The sequence below is a fragment of the Moschus berezovskii genome, chromosome 28 (genome assembly GCF_049115385.1).
Source record: "Moschus berezovskii isolate FMDL1 chromosome 28, NW_MosBer_1.0, whole genome shotgun sequence".
Taxonomy (NCBI): domain Eukaryota; kingdom Metazoa; phylum Chordata; class Mammalia; order Artiodactyla; family Moschidae; genus Moschus; species Moschus berezovskii.
This window is the reverse complement of record NC_142487.1, coordinates 26,905,940-26,920,287: the sequence shown is the minus strand read 5'-3', so window position 1 is coordinate 26,920,287 and position 14,348 is coordinate 26,905,940. Positions and strand designations below refer to the sequence as shown.

At 47.9% G+C, this 14,348-nt stretch overlaps 1 protein-coding gene across 2 annotated transcripts in view; it reads left to right on the top strand.

Annotated features, from left to right (window-relative positions):
- The window catches only part of CCBE1 (collagen and calcium binding EGF domains 1), a 239,656-nt gene extending 225,570 nt beyond the window's left edge, over positions 1–14,086 (top strand). The window contains exons 7-10 of one of the 2 annotated variants that reach the window (XM_088833507.1): positions 2,705–2,844; positions 2,925–2,960; positions 3,674–3,709; positions 4,593–14,086. In XM_088833507.1, the coding sequence (XP_088689633.1) occupies positions 2,705–2,844; positions 2,925–2,960; positions 3,674–3,709; positions 4,593–4,826 (446 nt within the window). In that variant the 3' untranslated portion in view covers positions 4,827–14,086. The remainder of the gene's footprint in view (positions 1–2,704; positions 2,845–2,924; positions 2,961–3,673; positions 3,710–4,592) is intronic. The other variant, XM_055417468.2, reaches the window with a different exon arrangement.
- The last annotated feature ends 262 nt before the right edge of the window (positions 14,087–14,348 follow it).

Sequence of the window (14,348 nt, the reverse complement as noted above, 5' to 3'; positions counted from 1 at the left end):
TCGTTCGTCCCCGTGACTTCTTTCCTCCAGCAGACACCACGCGCAGGCAGCCTCTCGCTGCTGCTGAGTAAGCTTGGGTCTCTCCTTATACATTGACTCTTAGCACAGTGTTCTCCGACCTTCTCTAAGAAAATGTCCTTGCTCTGCTTCCCTGGAGAAAATTCATCCCCAGGCCGGTCTGCATATCACTCCAACAAGGACATTCGAGGAACAGGGGAGCCACTGGCCTCTTTCTTCCTAATGAATGACCTGCGGGCTTTCCATTCCAGTCTTGCCATCTGGTTTCCAGCGTAGTGTGAGCTGTCCAGGGGCCTTGCTGGGGCAGAGAGTCGCTGAGGACTAGCTTTGGCAGTGCCCTTGCTTTCTCTTCCAATCCTGTTTCCTTCTCCCTCCTGGCTTCTAGCATTGTGGTGTGCGATGCTCTCCACCGAGATGTGTCAGGGCAGCTAGAGGGAGAGCTGGATTCTCCTCCCCTTAACTAACAGTCCAGTCCTGCAGTCTGATGAATCACAGCCTGGGGCTCCAAGCCAGGAGCTCTACCGGGTTGGAGTCCTTTGGCTTTGGTGTGGAGTGGTGGCTGCTCTCTGCCCCTCACTGTCACATGGAAGGTGCTGACATTTGCTCATCAAAGCCCCACAATTTAAAGGCCCTTGTCACAGTGATCTCTAAAGCTCACTGATTGCCTGAATGAAGGTAAGCTAAGATCTCTGGCCTGTCCTTGTGTTTTGTTTTGAGAGGGAGCAGGTAAACTCTTTCAAGGATGTACCTGGAACCAGCATTTAGAGGAAGGGGTGAGACATACTTGGATGGAATAATTAAGTCTTTAATGTTGGCTCAGTTACTTTGTGAGCTAGAAGAGACTTCCCTGAATATGGTAAGTCTGAAGTCTTTGGGGCTTTTGTCTTGTTTTCCAGTGCCCGAGAGTCATTCCTTTCTATCACTGTGTTCTGCCAATTGTAGGAGCCGTGTGCCATCAAAAAGGGAGTCCTGTGTGCATTTGAAAGAGAGGGATCAGTATAGCGCTAAGGACGACACCGCTGAGAAATAGTGACAGCACAGCAGTCAGCCCATCTCTTCTCTTCGTGAAAGTCATTTGACATGAAACATCTACTGAACAGCCTTTTCTGTAGCTGGGCTTCTCTGAGAGCGTGCTGACAATTAAAATACAACCATGCCCACATAAAGTTGACGGTCTAAAAAGGGTTAAAACACAGCATCCTCCCCTATGCTAAAGAATGAAGTTGGACCCTTGCTTTCTACCATATGCAAAATGGATTAAAAACCTAAATGTAAGACCTGAGACTATAAAACTCCTAGGAGAAAACATAGGTGAGAACTTTCACGACATTGGCAGTGATTTCTTGCTTATGATACCAGAAGCACAGATGACAGAAGCAAAACTAGAGCTGAAATTCTCCCACCTGTTCGGGCAGACTTCCTCCAGCACCTGTAACGTGTGTTGTTATCTTGAAGTGCCTGTGTGATAACCCTAACACCTGGGTTGCCTCTGAGTCTGATCCCGTTGATTGCTGAATTTCTTGAATGGGAGTTGTTTAATTTTGAGGGAAGTAGTTTTGTTTGGGTGTTGGTTTGAGTTTTTTATAATGTACCTTAAAATTCTGATCTGAATGCCAGATACTGTTTGCAGAGGAACAGTGGAGTCTGGGTACATAATAATTACTCGTGGAGATGGGCACGCAGGCTGCTCGCAAGAAGAATTGGGTCAGTTTAATGAATAACTGAGCCAGGTTTGGGTGTGTTGTCACTGACTCTACCTCGAGTGTTCCATGGTCTCCAAGCTTCCAGATTCCTTCGATGGGAGGATGCTGTCACTTTAGTGGGGGGTGAGCAGTGGGTATATAGTTGTTCTACGGGCTTCCCTGGTGGTTCAGACGGTGAAGAACCTGCCTGCAATGCCAGAGACGCAGGTTCAATCCCTGGGGTGGGAAGATCCCCAGAATGAAATGGCAACCCACTCTAGTATTCTCGCCTGGGAAATCGCATGGACAGAGGAGACTTGCTGGCTACAGTCCATGGAGTCACAAAAGACTTGGACACGACTTAGCGACTAAACAACAGCCAAACTGCCCTGTGAGGCAGATTCTTACTAGCCCTGCTTTACAAATGAGGAACGAAGGTTCACAGAGGTCAGGCAGCTTGTCCACGATTCAGAGGCAGGTCCCCCTGCTGTTGAAACCTGTACCCCCAGCCGCTCCCCAGCTGCATTGACCACTGCCCTGCAGTGATGGGGGGATGCTGAGAGCAGATGGTCCCAAGACTGGTGGAATTAAAGAGCTTAAAGGAGGTGAAAGATGTTGAAGAGGTGAAACGGTCACTGATTTGATGAGGAGCTTATGGAAATAGAGGAATTTATAGGAAGACTCCCAAGATCCTGGCTTGAACGGGTGGGGATGGCAGGTCCATGAAAGGAGTGTGAAGTCTGCATCGGTTGGCTGAACGCCTGAGACTGACGCGTTGTCAGTCAACACAATTTCAATACAAGAAATGTTTTAGAAAAAAAATGGGGATGGACGGCAATTTTAGGTCATGTTCAAAATGCCTATGGGACATCTCAGTGGAGAGGTCAGAAGGCAAAGGTCAGAGTGCAAAGAGAAACAGCTGCAAGGGGCGCCTGGACTGTCAGCCACCAGAGGCCTCATCCTCCTCCCTGGCTATGGACTAACAAAATGCTCTTTGATTGCAGGCTCACCAGGACCGAAGGGGAGCCCCGGCTTCCCAGGGATCCCAGGCCCCCCTGGGCAGCCCGGCCCTCGGGGCTCGATGGGACCCGTGGGACCATCTCCTGACCTGTCCCACATTAAGCAAGGCCGGAGGGGCCCTGTGGTCAGTATTTCATCAGCACTCCCAGCCGTGCTTGGGGAATGCACGTTCCTTCTGCTAAACTAGGTCCCTTTGCCTTGTAGGGTCCGCCAGGCGCCCCAGGAAGAGATGGCTCTAAGGTACGTCTCCCAAGTGGTCCTTACACGCCTCGGTTCCTCTGTCTCTGCCTCCTTGCAGGCATCACCTGGAGCTCAAGCATGGTTCACTGTCCCCGCTTTGCACGTGGCCAAGTTGAGACACAGATATACTTTTTGTCCCCAAAGCTGGGAGGAAAGTCTAAAAAGCCATGGAACAATCTCAATAACAAAAACAGCCGCAAAAAACCACTTGGAAGAAAAAACTACCCCTATAAACGTTAAGCCTCCTGGTTGTCATGGTAGCATATTTTTCTATTCAGCCAGGCTTCTCTGTGGGGCTGTTTTACGTGTGTTCCTAATTTCTTTGCTGTGTTTAAGTCAAGAACAGGAGAAGTTCCAGTCTGTGCAAGTGGGTGGTTTCACGCTGGGGGGCTGCCTGCCCCACTGGCCTCATAAAAAAGTCAGTGTGAGTTACTTTAGAAGCTTCTAAGCTATTCCACACACTGCCTGGAAACACCAGCTTCCCTCCTTGGAGATCTGGTTGGAAAACACACGGCCTCGGGGGAAACGGAAACACGAGGCACTTGACTCAAGCCTTTCGGTTCAGAGCAGCAGCCCCAGGAGTGCAGCGGGAAGCTGACGCTTGTTTCCCGCAGGAGATACTGGCTGTCTTGTGTGGGGAGATGGTCTGAATGGAGCCGGGGGTGGCAGCACCCATGTGGCCCAGATGCTAACCCTGACCCTTCTGTTTTCAGGGGGAAAGAGGCGCACCGGGCCCCAGAGGGTCTCCAGTAAGTAGCCCTGCCTGTTTCCTGCTTCCCCAGGGCAGCGCGCTCGGGGCTGCCTCTCGGGGGAGCCTTCCTAGTTGGTCTTGTTAGCAACAGCCGGCCCCTTGCAGCTGTGGCTCAGCCCGGCCACAGAGAGCTCCGTGGTTACAGGAAGAATCACAAGAGCCTTTTGCACCTGGTTGGGTTTTAAAAATCCACTTCCTGGTTTTGTTTGTTTTTGTCATGGCTAATCTTTCTTTGCGTTTCCCTGGTGGCTCATCAGTAAAGAATCCACCTGCCAATGCAGGAGACGTGGGTTTGATCCCTTGGTTTGGAAGATCCCCTGGAGAAAGGGAATGGCTACCCACTCCTGTGTTCTTGTCTGGAGAATTCCATGGACAATGGAACCTAGCGGGCTACAGTCCATGGGGTCACCAAAGACTTGGACACGACTTAGAGACTAAACAGCAACAACGACAGTCTTTACTTGGAAAGTCTTCCCTTAAGATTCCAAACCCTAGTATGTCCTAAGTCTGTTTTCAGCTGTGTCGTACAATATTGGAAGTGGCAGAGCTGAGGTTCAAATCCAAGAGAACCCCAGCCTTTTAACCACTGCTCTCCGCCTCCCAGGGTTCTTTGGAAGGTAACCTAGGAGGGGCATTCTCATATTCCATCGTTCTACCAGGAGAGGTCCCGGTGTCACCACAGCGCATCCGGGAGGTGAAGGAACACAGGGCGGCATCCACCAGCAGTTTTTGTGGGCCTGAGGTTTCCCCTGTTCAAGACACACAGTTGACCAGGTGGTCTCCAGCAGACGGGGGCAGCCGACTACGGCGCCTCTGGGAGCCCTGAGTCAGCCAAGGGGTGGGTCTCTGGTCGTCTGGTTTGACTCTTCTCTCCTGTGCAGGGACCCCCCGGTTCTTTCGATTTCCTGCTGATCGTGCTGGCGGAAATCCGTAACGATATCACCGAACTGCAGGAAAAGGTGTTCGGGCACCGGACTCACCCTTCAGCAGAGGAGTCCCCGTTACCTCAGGAATTTTCCAGCTATCCGGAGACCCTGGACTTGGGCTCCGGAGATGACTCCCCAGGAAGAACTGAGACAAGAGACTCGGGAGCCCCCAGAGACTTCTACCCTTAGTGCATCCCACATCGCCATGCCAGAGGAAGAGTGTTTTCCCCTGCGGTGAAATCCTCCAAAGAACAAAAACAAAACATCACCGGAGACCGAAAAAAAGATACGTTTTTATTTTCTTTGCTCTTCCCCTTTCTTCTTCCTACTTCTCCTCTTCCAGACACTGTTTTCAGAGTCTCCTGCTAGACATCCTAAAGACACCAGGAACGAAATTATTGATTTCAGTGCTTCGCCAGAAAATCTACTGGGCAACTTTTCTTTGAATTCCTTATTTTGCAGGGAATTCTAATTTCTGAATTAGGTACTCACATTATCTTAAAATTTGGCAGCCTATCAAAAAGGGGGAAAGAGTTCTAAGAAAATGTGAGGTTCAGTTCAGTTCAGTTGCTCAGTCGTGTCCGACTCTTTGTGACCCCATGGATTGCAGCACGCCAGGCCTCCCTGTCCATCCCCAACTCCCAGAGTTTACTCAAACTCATGTCTATCAAGTCGGTGATGCCATCCTATCATCTCATCTTCTGTCATCCCCTTCTCCTCCGGCCCTCAATCTTTTCAATCACGGTCTTTTCAAATGAGTCAGTTCTTCCCATCAGGTGGCCAAAGTATTAGAGTTTCAGCTTCAGCATCAGTCCTTCCAATGAATATTCAGGACTGATTTCCTTTAGTATGGACTGGTTGGATCTCCTTGCAGTCCAAGGGACTCTCAAGACTCTTCTCCAACCCTACAGTTCAAAAGCATCAATTCTTCAGAGCTCAGCTTTCTTTATACACCAATTGTCACATCCATACATGACTACTGGAAAAACCATAGCCTTGACTAGACGGATCTTTGTTGGCAAAGTAATGTCTCTGCTTTTTAATATGCTTTCTAGGTTGGTCATAACTTTCCTTCCAAGGAGTAAGCATCTTTTACTTTCATGGCTGCCATCACCATCTGCAGTGATTTTGGAGTCCAAACAAATAAACTCTGCCACTGTTTCCACTGTTACCCCATCTATTTCCCATGAAGTGATGGGACCAGGTGCCATGATCTTAGTTTTCTGAATGTTGAGTTTTAAGCCAACCTTTTCACTCTCCTCTTTCACTTTCATCAGAGGCTCTTTAGTTCTTCTTTGCTTTCTGCCATAAAAGTGGTGTCACCTGCATATCTGAGGTTGTTGATATCCCAGCAATCTTGATTCCAGGTTATGCTTCATCCAGTCCGGCATATCTCTTGATGTACTCTGTATATAAGTTAAATAAGCAGGGTGATAATATACAGCCTTCACGTACTCCTTTCCCGATTTGGAGCCAGTCTGTTGTTCCATGTCCAGTTCTAACTGTTGCTTCTTGACCTGCATACAGATTTCTCAGGAGGCAGGTGAGGTGGTCTGGTATTCCCATCTCATTAAGAATTTTCCACAGTTTATTGTGATCCACACAGTCAAAGGTTTTGGCATAGTCAATAAAGCAGAAGTGGATGTTTTTCTGGAACTCTCTTGCTTTTTCGATGATCCAATGGATGTTGGCAATTTGATCTCTGATTCCTCTGCCTTTTCTAAAACCAGCTTGAACATCTGGAATTTCACGGTTCACGTCCTGTAGAACCCTGGCTTAGGGAATTTTGAGCATGATTTTACTAGCGTTGTGAGATTAGTGCAATCATGTGGTAGTTTGAGCATTCTTTGGCCTTCCCTTTCTTAGGGATTGGAATGAAAGCTGACCTTTTCCAGTCCGGTGACCACTGCTGAGTTTTCCACATTTGCTGGCATGTTGAGTGCAGCACTTTCACAGCATCATCTTTTAGGATTTGAAACAGCTCAACTGGAATTTCATGACCTCCACTAGCTTTGGGGTGATGCTTCCTAAGGCCCACTTGACTTCGCATTCCAGGATGTCTGGCTCTAGGTGAGTGATCACACCATCGTGATTATCTGGGTCATGAAGATCTTTTTTGTATAGTTCTGTGTATTCTTGCCACCTCTTCTTAATCTCTTCTGCTTCTGTTAGGTCCATACCATTTCTGTCCTTCATTGAGCCCATCTTTGCATGAAATGTTCCCTTGGAATCTAATTTTCTTGCCGAGATCTCTAGTCTTTCCCATTCTATTGTTTTCCTTTATTTCTTTGCATTGATCACTGAGGAAGGCTTTCTTATCTCTCCTTGCTGTTCTTTGGAACTCTGAATTCAAATGGGTATATCTTTCCTTATCTCCTTTGTCTTTCACTTCTCTTCTTTTCATAGTTTTTTGTAAGGCCTTCTCAGACAACCATTTTGTCTTTTTGCATTTCTTTTCCACAGGGATGGTCTTGATCACTGCCTCCTGTACAATGTCATGAACCTCTGTCCATAGTTCATCAGGCACTCTATCTATCAGATCTAATCCCTTAAATCTATTCCTCACTTCCACTGTATAATCATTAGGGATTTGATTTAGGGCATACCTGAATGGTCTAGTGGTTTTCCCTACTTCCTTCAATTTAAGTCTGAATTTGGCGATAAGGAGTTCATGATCCGAGCCACAGTCAGCTCCTGGTCTTGTTTTTGCTGACTGTATCGAGCTTCTCCATCTTTGGCTGCAAAGAATATAATCAATCTGATTTCTGTATTGACCATCTGGTGATGTCCATGTATAGAGTCATCTCTTGTGTTGTTGGGAGAGGGTGTTTGCTACGACCAGTGTGTTCTCTTGGCACAACTCTATCAGCCTTTGCCCTGCTTCATTTCGTGCTCCAAGGCCAAATTTGCCTGTTACTCCAGGTGTTTCTTGACTTCCTACTTTTGCATTCCAGTCCCCTATAATGAAAAGGACATCTTTTTTGGGTGTTAGTTCTAGAAGGTCTTGTAGATCTTCATAGAACCGTTCAACTTCGGCTTCTTCAGCATTACTGGTTGGTGCATAGGCTTGGATTGCTGTAATATTGAATGGTTTGCCTTGGAAATGAACAGAGATCATTCTGTCATTTTTGAGATTGCATCCAGGTACTGCATTTCAGACTCTTTTGTTGACTATGATGGCTACTCCATTCCTTCTAAGGGATTCCTGCCCACAGTAGTAGATATAATGGTCATCTGAGTTAAATTCACCCATTCCCGTCCATCTTAGTTCACTGATTCCTAGAATGTCTTGCCAACTCCTGTTTGACCAGTTCCAACTTGCCTTGATTCATGGTCCTAACATTGCAGGTTCCTATGCAATATTGCTCTTTACAGCATCGGACTTTACTGCCATCACCAGTCCCATCCACAACTGGGTGTTGTTTTTGCCTTGACTCCATCCCTTCATTCTTTCTGGAGTTATTTCTCCACTGATCTCCAGTAGCATGTTGGGCACCTACCGACCCGGGGAGTTCATCTTTCAGTGTCCTAACATTTTGCCTTTTCATACTGTTCATGGGGTTCTCAGGGCAAGAATACTGAAGTGGTTTGCCATGCCCTTCTCCAGTGGACCACATTTTGTGAGAACTCTCCACCATGACCCGTCCATCTTGGGTGACCCCACGTGGCATGGCTCACAGTTTCATTGAGCTAGACAGGGCTGTGGTGCATGTGATCAGATTGGTTAGTTTCATACTCTTCCTGGGGTTCTCAGGGCAAGAATACTGAAGTGGTTTGCCATGCCCTTCTCCAGTGGACCACGTTTTGTCAGAACTCTCCACCATGACCCGTCCGCCTTGGGTGGCCCCACACGGCATGGCTCACAGTTTCATTGATTTAGACAGGGCTGTGGTGCATGTGATCAGATTGGTTAGTTTCATACTGTTCCTGGGGTTCTCAGGGCAAGAATACTGAAGTGGTTTGCCATGCCCTTCTCCAGCGGACCACGTTTTGTCAGAACTCTCCACCATGACCCGTCCGTCTTGGGTGGCCCCACACGGCATGGCTCACAGTTCATTGAGTTAGACAGGGCTGTGGTGCACGTGATCAGATTGGCTAGTTTTCTGAGATTGTGGTTTTCAGTCTGTCAGCTCCCTCTGATGGAGAAGGATAGAGGCTTATGAAAGCTTCCTGATGGGAGAGACTGAGGGGGAAACTGGGCCTTCCTCTGATGGGCAGGGCCGTGCTCAGTAGATCTTTAATTCGGTTTTCTGCTGAAGGGCGGGGCTGTGTTCCCTCCTGTTGATTGACCTGGGGCCACACTTCGGTGAAGATGATGAGGGTGACGGCGACCTCCTCCCAAAGGCCCCATGATGCACCGCTGCACCCAGTGCCCCCGACCCTGCAGCGGCCACCGCCGACCCACGCCTCCACCGGAGACTCCCGGACACTCACAGGCGGGTCTGGGTCAGTGTCCTGCGGGGTCACTGCTCCTTTCTCCTGGGCCTGGTATACAGGGTTCTGCTGTGCCTCCAAGGGTCTGTTTCCCCGTCCTGTGTGAGTTCTGACGGCTCTATGGTGGGGTTAATTGCGACCTCCTCCAAGAGGGCTTATGCCATGCCCAGGTCTGCATCACCCAGAGCCCCTGCCCCTGCGGGAGCCCACTGCTGACCCGCACCTCCTCAGGAGACGCTCACACACGGTTCTGTCTCAGTCTCTGTGGGTCCCTGGGTCCTGGTGCGCACAACGTTTGTTTGAGCCTCTGAGCGTCTCTGGCGGGTATAGGGTTTGATTCTAAATGCGAATTCACCCCTCCTACCATCTTGCTGGGGCTTCTTCTTTGCCCTTGGACATGGGGTATCTCCTCAGAGTCACTCCAAAATTAGTTTACTTATTTAAAAAATATATAGGTACATGTCCCAAAATAGACTACTACACCTCCATATCAAAATTAACCGTTTTCAGTGGAAAGGGGGAGACGACAATATATATTTACCTCAGTGGATAATTCTTTTTCCTTGTCAATCTGACAGATTTAAAATATTCTATCCTCCTACCCAAGCTTGTTTACCCGAGTTCCATCCCTGGGTCAGGAAGATCCCCTGGAGAAGGGAATGGCAACCCACTCCAGTATTCTTGCCTGGAGAATTCCATGGACAGAGGAACTTGGCAGGCTACAGTCCATGGGATTGCAAAGAGTTGCACATAACTGAGCAACTAATACTTTAGTAATTTTGATTAAAGACAGAAGAGGAGTGGAGATTAGAATAGATGGAGAAAATTCACAGTCCCATATAGACTGCCCTGTAAGTGGCCACATAGTAACACTCAGATATGACTGTTAGGGGCTTCCCAGGTGACGCTCAGTTCAGTTCAGTTCAGTCGCTCAGTCGTGTCTGACTCTTTGCGACCCCATGAATCACAGCACGCCAGGCCTCCCTGTCCATCATCAACTCCCGGAGTTCACTCAAACTCATGTCCATCGAGTCGGTGATGCCATCCAGCCATCTCATTCTCTGTCATCCCTGTCTCCTCCCACCCCCAATCCCTCCCAGCATCAGACTCTTTCCCAGTGAGTCCACTCGTCTCATGAGGTGGCCAAAGTATTGGAGTTTCAGCTTTAGCATCAGTCCTTCCAATGAACACCCAGGACTGATCTCCTCTAGACTGGACTGGTTGGATCTCCTTGCAGTCCAAGGGACTCTCAAGAGTCTTCTCCAGCACCACAGTTCAAAAGCATCGATTCTTCGGTGATCAGCTTTGGGGCTAGTGGTAAAGAACCCGGCTGCCAATGCAGGAGATATAAGAAGCGCAGGTTTGATCCCTGGGTCGGGAAGATCCCCTGAAGATGAGCAAGGCAACCCACTCCAGTATTCTCGCCTGGAAAATCCCATGGACAGAGGAGCCTGGTGGGCTACTGTCCTTGGGGTCACACAGAGTCAGACACTGAAGCTGTTTATCACTCATGCACGTGATTGTTAAGGGTTCATGCCACACTTATATATAAATATCCTATTCAAAGAAGAAAATTACTCTCACTGTAGGAATAAATCCTGTTTTCAAGGCAAAAAGTGAGTGAGTGCAGTGCCCTGGTTCACATAGGAACAGTGAGCTTCTGGTTTGCTAGGACATTTAAAAGCTGTGGGCTGGCCAAAAAGTTCCTGGATGTTGGAGAAATTTCTGGCCAACCTGATATTTGATTGAATGAGTGGGCTTGCTTAGTAAACCACAAGATTATTTGTTAAATAAGGGTACCTGACCCTTGGGGAGAGGTGCAGAGTTTCCTGGCTGTGACCAGGTGCCCACCAGATGCCTTTAGGCTGTGATCCAGGTTGACTCAATGGACAGCAGAGCTCAGGGCTGGAAGGAGGTTGCTTGGCTTCAGTTGTTGGCAGGGGAGTGGGGTGATGGTGAGAGATAAACAGGAGAACCTTGGGCAGGGGCACCTCTGCGTCACAGAAGCAGGTAAACTGAGGGCTTCCCTGGTGACTCAGCTGGTAAAGAATCCGCCTGCAATACAGGAGACCGCAGTTCAATTCCTGGGCCAGGAAGTGCCCGTGGAGAAAGGGATAGGCTACCCACTCCAGTTTTCCTGGGCTTCCTTGGTGGCTCAGATGGTAAAGAATCTGCCTGCATGCAGGAGACCCAGGTTTGACCCCTGGGTTGGGAAGATCCCCTGGAGGAGGGCATGGCAACCCACTGCAGTATTCATGCCTGGAGAATCCCCATGGACAGAGAGGGCTGGTGGGCCACAGTCCATGGGGTCATAAAGGGTCAGACATGACTTAGCAAGGAAGCACAGGCATGAGAAGCCCTTGTCTGGGGCCAGCCAAGCTTGGCGACATATTGAAAATGATACATAATTGAAAGATCTCTTGAATGGGGAGTGGAAAAACAACAGTCTTCCTCATTTGCCAAAAATTTCCTTCCCACCCTTCCCATTTCTCCTTAATTTTCCATAATTTAGTCCAAGTTCCATTCTTGTAGGTCTTCTTGATTTCCCTTCCCCAGCAAACACAGGAAGCACTTGGAAACCATATTCCCAAACCTCCCCTGAAGTCGTGTTTGCTCTTAAACCTCTGGGTCCTAGAGGGACCCACATTCCAGAAAAAGGCTTTCTCTGGATAACCAGGAGCAAGTGCTCAAGGGACCCGTAGGAGCGTCTGCTCCTTTGGAATGTTGTTGGGGGAGCTCGTGGTCTTAACGGGCAGCTTACAGGTTCCTTCATGTCTGCTTTGTCGTCTGACACCCAGGACGGTGTTTCATGGACCCGTTCGGGAGGCCTCTGCCTGTATGTTGAGCGTCTCACGAGACCACTGTTACAGCTTCTCTTTGCTCGTGTTCCCATTTCTCACCCCGCAGTGTCCCCCTGAATTTCCCGGTGGTTTGTGTTTAATTTTCTTTCTCCATCTCCTTTAACGCCGCCATCATTTCACTCTCCTGGGAGAGCTTGTTTGAAGACAATCGCGGTGGCTGTTCTATTGCCACTTCTTGGTCTTCCTTCAGAATGGTAGGAAGGGCTGCATGTGCAAATCTGAAGTGACTCCAGCCTTTCTTCCCTTGTCCCCATCCTGTTAGAAACGGGGCTCCGTCAGCCAGCCGGTGGCCGAGGTTTTCACCAACACTTGACTCCACTGTTTCTTCCCTGCACCAAGTCGCTGGCAGCTGTCCACCCCAATGCTACAGCTGAACGCAGACACCTCCTCAGAGCTCCTTTCCTGGGATCCCTCCTCCCCCGTTCAGTCTCTCCAGAACCTAACCTTCACAGCCGGAGCCCTCACCCACCGCGGGTTCCCAGAGATGAACTGAGCAGATGTTGATTCCCATCTGGAATGTATTTAATGTTTGTCTGCTTGTGGAACGCAGTATTTAAAGTGTGTGGATGGATGAATGCTTAAAAAAAAAAAATTATGCAAGGCTTTATGAGACATGAGCTTCATCTTTGATTTTTTAATGAGGAATTTTATTACCTTTTAAACAGTGAATTGTATGTAGAAATATCGGGGTTTTTTTCTTCTATATTATTGAGTACTCATAAAATGCAGCTAAACTGCGTGTTTGGCCAGAAGCTAGGATAATATATTAATGGAATGAATGGAAGGTGGTAATATCTGGGATTTATGAGACGATTCCAGATAGTATTTTCTAGCAAAATATACAATAACCTGTATTTTATCATCTCAATCTGCTGGATTGGACAACGTGTAAAACAGTTATTTATCCTCACATTTCCAAAACTTGGGCTACTACCATAGGATAAAATATATACTCTGTATACCCAAATTATATTTTTCAAAGATAAGATATAATAATGCATTGTTATTCCTAATGTATCTTTTAGCTATGGATGGAAAACCAAAGCTTCACTGTCTGAACAGGACTTCTGCTTAAAACCTAATAGAATAGGCTTTCGGCAGTGGGGATGGAGGGGGGGAAGGGGGCATAAAATTTGTTAGTCTGAGTGATCTGCTTCATGTTTCATGGAGGGAAAGGTCTTTACCAGAAATATTGACTTCAGTTTTTTGCACTCTGATAACTAGAACTCAGAATAGGACTTTATAGATTGGCTCTGTTTCAGAAAGCAATGGACATAAAATTCTCCTATCCAAATTAGAAGGGGCTACATTTTAGTTTAAGAAAATCCTCCTCCCTTTCCAATTGCAAAGGGAGACATTATAAGCTTTACAGTGCCAAAGCCTGGGGGCAGTGCTAAAGGAAGGCTGTCTTGTCTCTCCTTCTGTATTAATTCTAACACCTGCCACGGAATGAACTGGCCAACGGAAGCCACTTCTACCATATAAACTCAGACAAGTGTGTTTCACAGCCAAGCAGGTAAAAAACAAGTGCATGTTGGCGTTTGGTATGGGGGAGGGGGAGTGTCCCTCCATCAGGTACCAGGCACCAGGCATAGGGCCCCTGGCTGTGGCCCTGCTCCCTCTCCCGGGTTCGTTCGGCTGTCAGCTCGTGAAGCCTGCCCCCAGGCACACAGGGGACAGTATCCTTCGTGACTAGGCACCCGGCATCCCCCTGTCCCCCTGGGTTGACAGAAGACCCCTCCTCACTTCCCCCCTCCCCCCACTCCAGCCTGTCACAGAGCAGCTCAGTATGTAACCTTAACATCTTTCAGATAACCTTCCCTGAAAAGGAAATTTATCCACAGGAATCCAGGCCAAACAACTAGTAGAATAGAGCCATCTAAAGTTTTTAATAATGAGTTCAGGGAAACAGATGAAAATTTTCCTGGCACAGTTAGCATGTATGTTTCACAAGAAATCAAAAAATAATTTTCCATTTGAGAAAAACAAACACAACTGTAACTGTTACAGCATAAAACCTTGGACTTGACATGCTCCTGCAACAAATACCGCCTTAGAGATATCCTAGAAAAGAAAGACCCTTTTACACATTCCCCCAGGGACCTCACATTCTTTATGTGAGATCTTCAAAGCAAGCACCCTGGGGAATTCCATGTGTGTTGTGACTCCATTTTTATTTCCACTGCCTAGCTGTGTCCTTCAGTAGCTATGTTCATTATTCATAACAGGTCCATGTAACAACTGAGCTGGTATTCAGTTAGGGACTTGACACTGTGAAGTGCTTTTGGTAAGATTCTACATGCCTAGTAACAGTTATTCTTCTTACATGGTTGGGCTGTGTTTTGTCCTGACACCCTGTCCTAAAGAAGTCTGTATGCATGGTGATGGGGAAAGCAGTTTCTCTTGCGAGCCAAAA